General features: G+C 59.1%; 1 protein-coding gene across 1 annotated transcript in view; it reads right to left on the reverse strand.

The window, feature by feature from the left end:
- LOC102370050 (C-type lectin lectoxin-Lio2-like) overlaps nt 1–7,972 on the reverse strand; it is a 10,831-nt gene that overhangs the window by 533 nt on the left and 2,326 nt on the right. Inside the window, exons 2-4 of the mRNA XM_025195714.1 lie at nt 3,907–4,128; nt 2,534–2,648; nt 415–486 (exon numbers count right to left, since the gene is read on the reverse strand). Of these exons, the coding sequence (XP_025051499.1) occupies nt 415–486; nt 2,534–2,648; nt 3,907–4,128 (409 nt within the window). The remainder of the gene's footprint in view (nt 1–414; nt 487–2,533; nt 2,649–3,906; nt 4,129–7,972) is intronic.

Raw genomic sequence — 7,972 nt, forward strand, 5'->3', positions numbered from 1 at the left:
AAGCCTGCTCCAAGCCCGAGGAGCCCCTGGCAGCACCATCCTGCCCCATCCAGGTGGGGACGGGGCAGGAAGGGGGGCCTGCCCATGCAGAGAGGGCAATGGGGAAGGTGACACGCATTCACACACGGGCAGCTGCCTGCACGCGAGAGTGTTCACGGCCATTGCAATTACACTGCCATGTCTGGGAGATGAGAGAGTGAGCCTGGGTGACACGGGGCAGGGGAGGGGTGAGCAGAGGTTTCACACCCACAGCAAGCCTCAGTGCAACCCCACAGCAAGGGCCATGGGATCCAGCCTCACAAGGGAGATGGGCAAACACTATCTCCTGAGGCAGCAGATTCTGCATGTGCGAGGGGCATGACACACCCACCCCTAGGGCCTGGCCATGACTGCAGTGCACAGAAGTTGTCCCACCTGCTTTGAGATGGTACTTGCAGATGAAGGCTCTCTGTCTCTTGCAGTCAATATCGTTCCATTTCTTAAATCCTAGGAGACAACACAGAAATTACAGTGTCGTTGCAGGGAAGCTGCGCTGAGTCCTGTTCCCTGGACCCAGCGCCATCCCACAGCAGCGCACAGCTCCCTTGCTCCGTGTCCAGCTCTGCTTTTCCAGCCGGACGCTGCCAACCCCCAGCCCTCTCTCCAGATGGGCTCAGGGCAGGACGCCCCGGGTCTCGCACTGTCTCCTGGCTTCTTCATGCCGGCACACACACGCACAGTGCAGTCAGTGCCTGGCCCCTGCACACACATGCACACACACACCCCATCCAAGCACTGCTCCAGCCATGGCTTCTGCAATCAGGTCCTAGGGACCGGTTTGTTTTCTCTTTCTCTCTTTTTCTTCAGACCTCCCTGCGGTCACAGCTTTGATGGTGGCTTCTCTCTTTCTTTCTCCGTGCAGGAGATTCCTTGTCTCTTCTATCCAGCCAGAATCGAGGGTGTTTGCACCCACATGCACTCACCACATGCCACCACATGCACTCACCTTCCTGCACAGTCCCAGACCCCTGCACATTTGCACAGATGAAGGCGGTGTAGATATAACTAAATTAGATATACAGCAAGCACAAGCTTTGGTGACCGCGAGTTAACTTCTGTGTAGGCTTTGAGATGGCAGCATGGAGCAGGGTAGAAAGTGGAGGACTGATCTGAACAGAAAAGATGTGAAGAGGCAGGAGAGGGACAGTGCTGGGAGAAGCAAACAAGCCACCGACCCACACACACAGACCGGGTCACAGAAGCTAACCCAGGGGATGGGGTAAGAGTTCGTAACCCCTGTTTATACCCCACCTAACACAGTCCAGGCTCTGGATGATTTCTTGCTCGGCAATTTCCCATTCAATTGGTGTTGAAAAGTTCGATGCCTAAGAACAGCTGCCCTGTGGTCAGTGATGGAGTGCCCAGTGGGGTGGAAGTGACCTGCCACATGTATCTATGTTCCTGGTGTCAGAGCAGTGTCCCGTCATTTTTGCATGCAGAGACCACCCTGTCAGGCTGATGGAGACACTGGCCAGGAACGGTCAGCCGCGGATGGCAGGTCCGTTGCTGAGAGGGTTAGAGGGGACTGACCTTTGGGTGCTGCACTTCTTGTTATTCATTCTGGTGAGGACGTGGCCTGTGTCCATGTCTCTATTCCACAAACACCAGAACGTGCCCCTACAAATGCCCATGAACGACGTCCTCACACAGAGAAGCCAGTCCAGCTCCCGGGCCCTGACCATGGTGTGAATCCATATTTTCACAGCTCTACCTGCTCTGCACCCGGGGGCAAGGAGCTCTAGCACAGAGTGGTGAACAGTAGGGCTGTGTGAAATGGCTATGCTTCGCTTCAGTTTTGTATTCGGCATTTCGGAGGGACAGCGATTCATTTCAGTGTTTCGGATCACTGTTCTGTTTTGATTCAGCTGAATCTATTTCAGAGTTTTGACACTGTTTCAGTGCTTCAGCTGTAAGATCATCCTGCTGTGGATCCGGGGGGCCTGTGCCCATGAAAGAGCGGGGGGAAGCAATCAGAGAGCTGGGGGAATTGAACCGGGAGCTAGATGTGACTAGCAGAGCAGTCCTTCCTGCCCTCTTCCCAGCTCCGAAACTCCAAAATTCTCTGAAACATTTTCAAAGTGTTTTGGAGCCTTCTGTTTCAATTCGGATTCAGTGTTTTGGGTGCCAAAAGGCCCCAAACACCTCTGAAATGAAACAGATGCTGAAATTTTGTACACCACTAGTGAACAGCAGCTGATGAAGGAGCCTGGGTCCTCCTGTGTAGCCTTCAGCACCGCCTAGTAGCACAGTGGTACCACAGCTACTCATGGCCATTAGTGCCCTTTCACAGACCCCGGTCACCCACCCCAGGACAGATGGTCTCCGTGTGCATCTGCATATTGTCCGTGTGTACACTCACGTAAATCCTGTCAATTATTGCAGCCCAAGAAAAAGCCTGGGAGAAAGCAGGGTCTGTTCCTGCTCCTGGTCAGCGTCCCAGAGCCGGGCTGTGCAGCAGGCTGCCCTGCCATTAGAGCCAGAGACTCCCGTTTACCCCCAAAATGTCGGAGCTCCACACAGTACTCTCTCCACATCCAATTGTTAGGCTCCCAAAATCGCCAAGCTCTGTAGGTGAAGCTGGAGCCATCTGTCCATGTCCACACTCTATTCTGCAAGCAGGAGGGAAAAGTTAGTGGACTATGGGCTCCCCCAAAAATCATTACACCCGGAATGGCCTGTACTGTGTGGGGAGAGATGGAGAAGGGCGTAGACAGGGGATCGTCAAAAGGCTGGGTCAGGGCTCAGGGTCTGGGACACTGATGGAGCTGGCACACAGACCTTGTTTAGGGCTGGAGACAGCCAAGAAGTTCATAGATTCATAGATTATAGAGTTGGAAGGGACCCAATGGATCATCGTGTCTGACCCCCTGCCCCTGGCAGGAAAGAGGACCGAGGTCAGACGACCCCAGCCAGGTGACTGTCAAGCCTCCTCTTGAAGACCCCCAAGTTAGGTGACAGCACCACCTCTCTTGGAAGTGTCCAGCCTCACATGCCCCTGAACAGGATTCAGGCCCCTCGGCGCACGCGGCCAATGCACAGAACCAGCCTCATCTCTTCGGTGTCCGAGCGGCTGCACATGGCTCTGGCTTGTGGCAAAGCCATCCTTGAGCCCCTGAATTCAGCTGCTCCCACACTCACAACGGCCCCGTACGGCCTGCACCAGGCATTTCAGTGCATCAGTCCCTTCAGCCCTTTGCACAAGCACAGCCTCGGAGTCACTGTCCCGGGGGCAGGATCCAGCTGGCGCCCCTAACTCCCACGGCTCACCTTGCGCTCAGTGCCCACGGACATGCTCAACCCCAGGGGCTGCGATGGGGTTGCCTGCTGCTGGCACCAGAGCTGTGGGGCTAGAGCACTTGTCCAGCAAGGAAGAGACCTGGGCTGTTCCCCGCAGCCTGAAGGAGCTAAGCCCACCCTCTCCCTCCCAGTGCAGCCCTTAGCCCCCAGCCGGCACCGCACTGGGGTGGCCCTGCCCTGCACCCCCCGCCTTGTGCCACATTCCCCTGGGCAGCGGCAGGCAGAGGCCTGGGTCAGGAGACAGAGCAAGAGGGAGCCTGACTCTGGCCCCAGCAAAGAGCCACTGCTCCAGCTGCTGCTTGCAGGATGGTTCTTGCTTTTCCATGACACCGTCATTAGTCAGGAACCAGACACAGCAGGGACCCTCAGCCCGGCCCTGTGCAGGGCAGAGCCGCAATCCACCGGCCCCAGGACTTGCATTCATGACTGCCCAAGGGTGAGCAGTGGGGAGAGGGAAGCCCCGGGTTGGGCAGCCCTTGCACAGGGACCCTGTACAGATCCTGGGCACTGAGAGGAGCCAGCCAGGGCTGGGGAGGGCCAGGGCATCTGGGCAGGGGCCACAGCACTCACATGCCGAGGGTCATGGAGCCCGATCCACACGTTCCCATCAGGGTAATGACTGGAGATGTATCCGGCAACGACTTCTGTGGCTGAACTGCTGAGAACGGAGGCGAGATGGGCCCCACGGCCCTGCTTCCGACACGCCGCCTGTGACAGGAGGAAGCCAGCTGTGTCTGCAGCTCCCAGGGCCGGGAGGGGGGGGAGCAGCGCCAGCGGGGCGCCGGCTGCTGCCTCTCCCGGGCTTGGTGCCAGGGTGAATGGAGGAAGGAGCTGCTTCCCTCCCCTGCACTTCAGACCCCTCTGCCCAAGTGCCCCCGCACCAGCGCTGAGCTCCCCCAGCCGCTCCCCTCCAGCCCCTGGGCCCTTCCCTGCACTAGCCTGTCCTGTCCCACACTGCGTGCAGCCCCTTGGCTGCACATCGCCTCTGTCCGTGAACCGAAACCTCGTCCCTCAGCACAATGTGACCCTTGCTCTGACTTGCCTTTGCTCCCTGGCTCTGGATTTCTCCTCTGTGAACAACCGGCTGAAGCCACATTCCCCATTCAGTTTACTCAAGGCTTTGGGCCATAATGCCCCTTGTATGCCCCATCTGACCTGTCTGTCACTGTCCATCTCCAGTCAGTCTTTAACATAGCCTTCACACCTAGGGCCTTGGAGCCAGGGAGCAGCTCCGGTACAGTACCACTGGTCCAGACTCACCAACAATTGTGCCCCTGTTTCTATGTCCACCCTCTACCCCAGTGCCTGGCAAGACCCCCCAGGCATCTCCTGGAGCCATTCCTTGTCCATACACACACAGAGAGGGAGAGTTTCTGCCCTCTGGAGAACTGACAAGATTCATATCTCCGCTGGGAAGCTGGTGCCCGGGTCTTCCCGGAGGGTGGCTATGGGGTGAGTGGCCGACGGCATGAGACCGGGGAGAGCTGTGCCCAGGGTGCTGCCGTGTGCTATGGGGAAGGCCCCACTACCTGCAGCTCCTTGTGCATTTTGCAAAGAAAGGCGGTGAGTGCCCGGTGCCGTGAGGGGCCCCAGGCTGCAATTGAGGGATGGAGGTGCCTCCCGGCCATGCCGAGGAGGGCAGCTCGCCCTGGCAGAGGCGGGTGAAGGCACACCCCTGCGCTCCATGCTGCCAGGCACTGCGCTTGGTCCAGCCCAGTTTAGGAGCCATTTCCCATGGGGAGCCCACGTTGGGGCCATGCCGGGGCCCGTGGCAGCCAGCCCCTTTCCACCTGCAGCCCGGCTGTCCCTAGCGTGGTGACCACCCATGCAGGGAGCCCCAGAGTCCCCATCCCTTGGACAATCCTATCCCAACCCAGCACCCCGCGCCCAGACCCCCCAGCGCTCACCTCAGCCTCTGCCCACGTTATCTTCTGGGGGAAGAAACCATAGCAGCTGCCTTGATAGCATAGCCAGTCTTTGGGACAGCTTGATAGCGTAGCCAGTCTTTGGGACAGTTCTTGGTTTTAGCCCCTGCACAGAGTCAGAGATGGGCGGGCAGCGAGGGGGGAAGACACGCTGGTGTACTCTCCGCCAGCCCCAGAGCAGTTGCTTTGCCGAGGGCAGGGGTAGCAGGGCTGGGTCCCGGGGAGGAGGGGGTGAGAGCAGACCCCGGGCACAGGGCGCATGAGGAGATGAGGCCGGAGGACACAGAGGCAGGGGAAGGATAGTATCCCCCCTCCAGCATCTCTCCCTGTAGCCGAGGCAGGGGCCCTGTCTCCCGGGGGGACACGCTGGTCCCTGCTGCAGCCCGACTCCGGGGTCTCTGGGGAAGGGCCCTTCTTGCCGAGGCCCCAGGAACTTACCCTCCAGCTAGCTGACACCAAGCCAGACATAGTGGAGCTCACAGAAACACGGTGGGACTCAATGCACAACTGGGCAGTGAATATCAAGGGCTATAGGCTGTATAGGAGGGACAGGACAGGGAGGAAAGGTGGGGGTGTGGTGCTCTACATCAAGGAGGAATATACATCCTCATCTAGTAGCACAAGGTCAGATGAGGGGCACACTGAAGTGCTCTGGGTTAGAATACAAGAGCTGCTCTGAAGGCCTGGATCCTGAGCTGTGCCTCACACGGACCTCTCCCTGCCTCCCCCAGGGTGTTGCAGGACTGGGGCATCTGTGCAAGAGCCCAGCCTGGCCCCAAAACTTGGACCCAGGGAAATCTACATTGGGCAGGGGGGCGGCAGGGGTCTGTGACCCAGGGCTGGGGCCAAGGACCTTCCAGCTGCAGCCCCACGGACCCTTCCCTCTGCTCTCCTCCCCTCCACTCCCCCCAGCACCGCAGGGCAGGGCAGGGCAGGGCAGGGCAGGGACCCTGGGAGCAGGTTCCCAGGGAGCGGGTGCTCAGCACTGACCCACGGGGCCGGGTACAAGGGCAGCACTTAGGGAAGGGGGACACAGTGACTCCCCCCCAGGGTGCCTTACGCACAGCACGTGCGGCCCCCAGGCCCCAGTCAGGGCTGCTCTGAAGGCCCGGCCCTGGCACAGAGGGGACAAGGGCTGGGGCCAGGACTCACCTGTGCACCTCTCTGGGGTCTGGTCCGCCGGAGCAAGGAGTTTGGTGCAGTCGGTGCCCACTGCCGGTGCCCAGTGGGTTTATAGGCTGGGAGGAGGGAGGGGATGAGGGAAAATGTGAACATGCAAAGCAGGCAGGGCCAGCCCACAGGTCTGCATCTCTTCAGCTGATGCAAGTCTGCCCCTGGCCCCCCTCCTTCCTGCCCCGCTCCCTTCTCCAGGTGTTGGCCAGGAGCCACTGCTGATCACATTTGCAATCACATTTGCACCCAGGAAAGGGAACCATCTCCCCTGGGCTGAGCAGGACTCGCCTGGGGCTTGCTGGCATCCAGGAAGGGGACGGCCTGCGTGCTTGCACACACTCCACAAGTGTCCACAACCTCCTTGCAGGGGGAACCCTATTGTACTGTTTTGAATTGGCTACCTATTTAACTTGCTCCTCTCCCCTCTCCAGAGCCAAGAGCTAAGGGGCAATAAGCTCCAGCCCCCATGACCGCTTTGCTTGAGTCCGTCCCAGGAGCTGGAAGTGCTGTGTGAAGCCCCCCTTGCTTCACAGAATAACTGGACAGGCGAAGCTATCCGTGACCCACCCCTGTTTGAGTGCCCGGACCAGGAGCCCCTGGAGCTATTCTCACCTACCCTGGGGAGAGCAGATGCAGCAGGAGGGCCGTGCTCTGCCACACGGTGAGAGGGCAAGGGACGTTCCCAAGCAGGGAGGGGTGTTCCAGGGAAAACCACGTGTTATCTGTCACAGATCTCCTCAACAGCAGCTCAGGGCCAGGGCGCAGACAGCATGACCGAGTCTGTGGCTTCTTGAGATGCTCAGCTATCAAACTGGTGCTTGTCCTCCAAGAGCTAGAACCGGGTTTCTTCCCCCTGTAGCACAGGCGACTGGTGGGGAATCAGTCGGCATGTGCACCCCACACCAAGCAGTGCAGGAACGGGATGCTCGCAGGACCTGCTACAGGGCATGAGTGTCCCCGAGGAGGAAAGAGCAGAGCGCAGAGAAGCAGCTGTGCCTGCACCTCACCAGGCAGCAAAACCCAGCGGAGTCCAGCACGTCCTCCTCTGCGGTGCATCACAGGGCTGAAGAAAGTCATAGTTTCATAGTTGGTCGGGTCAGAAGGGACCTGAGCAGATCAAGTCCAACTCCCTGCCGTGGCAGGAAAGAGTACTGGGGTCAAACGACCCCGGTGAGGCGAGCATCCTGTTCCTGCACTGCTTGGTGTGGGGCTGCAGATCACAGCAATATGTGTCCCCGAGGAGGAAAGAGCAGAGCGCAGAGAAGCAGCTGTGCCTGCACATCACCAGGCAGCAAAACCCAGCAAAGTCCAGCACGTCCTCCTCTGCGGTGCATCACAGGGCTGAAGAAAGTCATAGTTTCATAGTTGGTCAGGTCAGAAGGGACCTGAGCAGATCAAGTCCAACTCCCTGCCGTGGCAGGAAAGAGTACTGGGGTCAAACGACCCCGGTGAGGTGTTCACCCAGCCTCCTCTTAAAGACCCCCAGGGTAGGAGCCATCACCACTTCCCTTGGAAGTTGGTTTCAGATCCTAGCCGCC

The sequence above is a fragment of the Alligator sinensis genome, unplaced genomic scaffold, assembly GCF_000455745.1.
Source record: "Alligator sinensis unplaced genomic scaffold, ASM45574v1 scaffold1826_1, whole genome shotgun sequence".
NCBI classification, from domain to species: domain Eukaryota; kingdom Metazoa; phylum Chordata; order Crocodylia; family Alligatoridae; genus Alligator; species Alligator sinensis.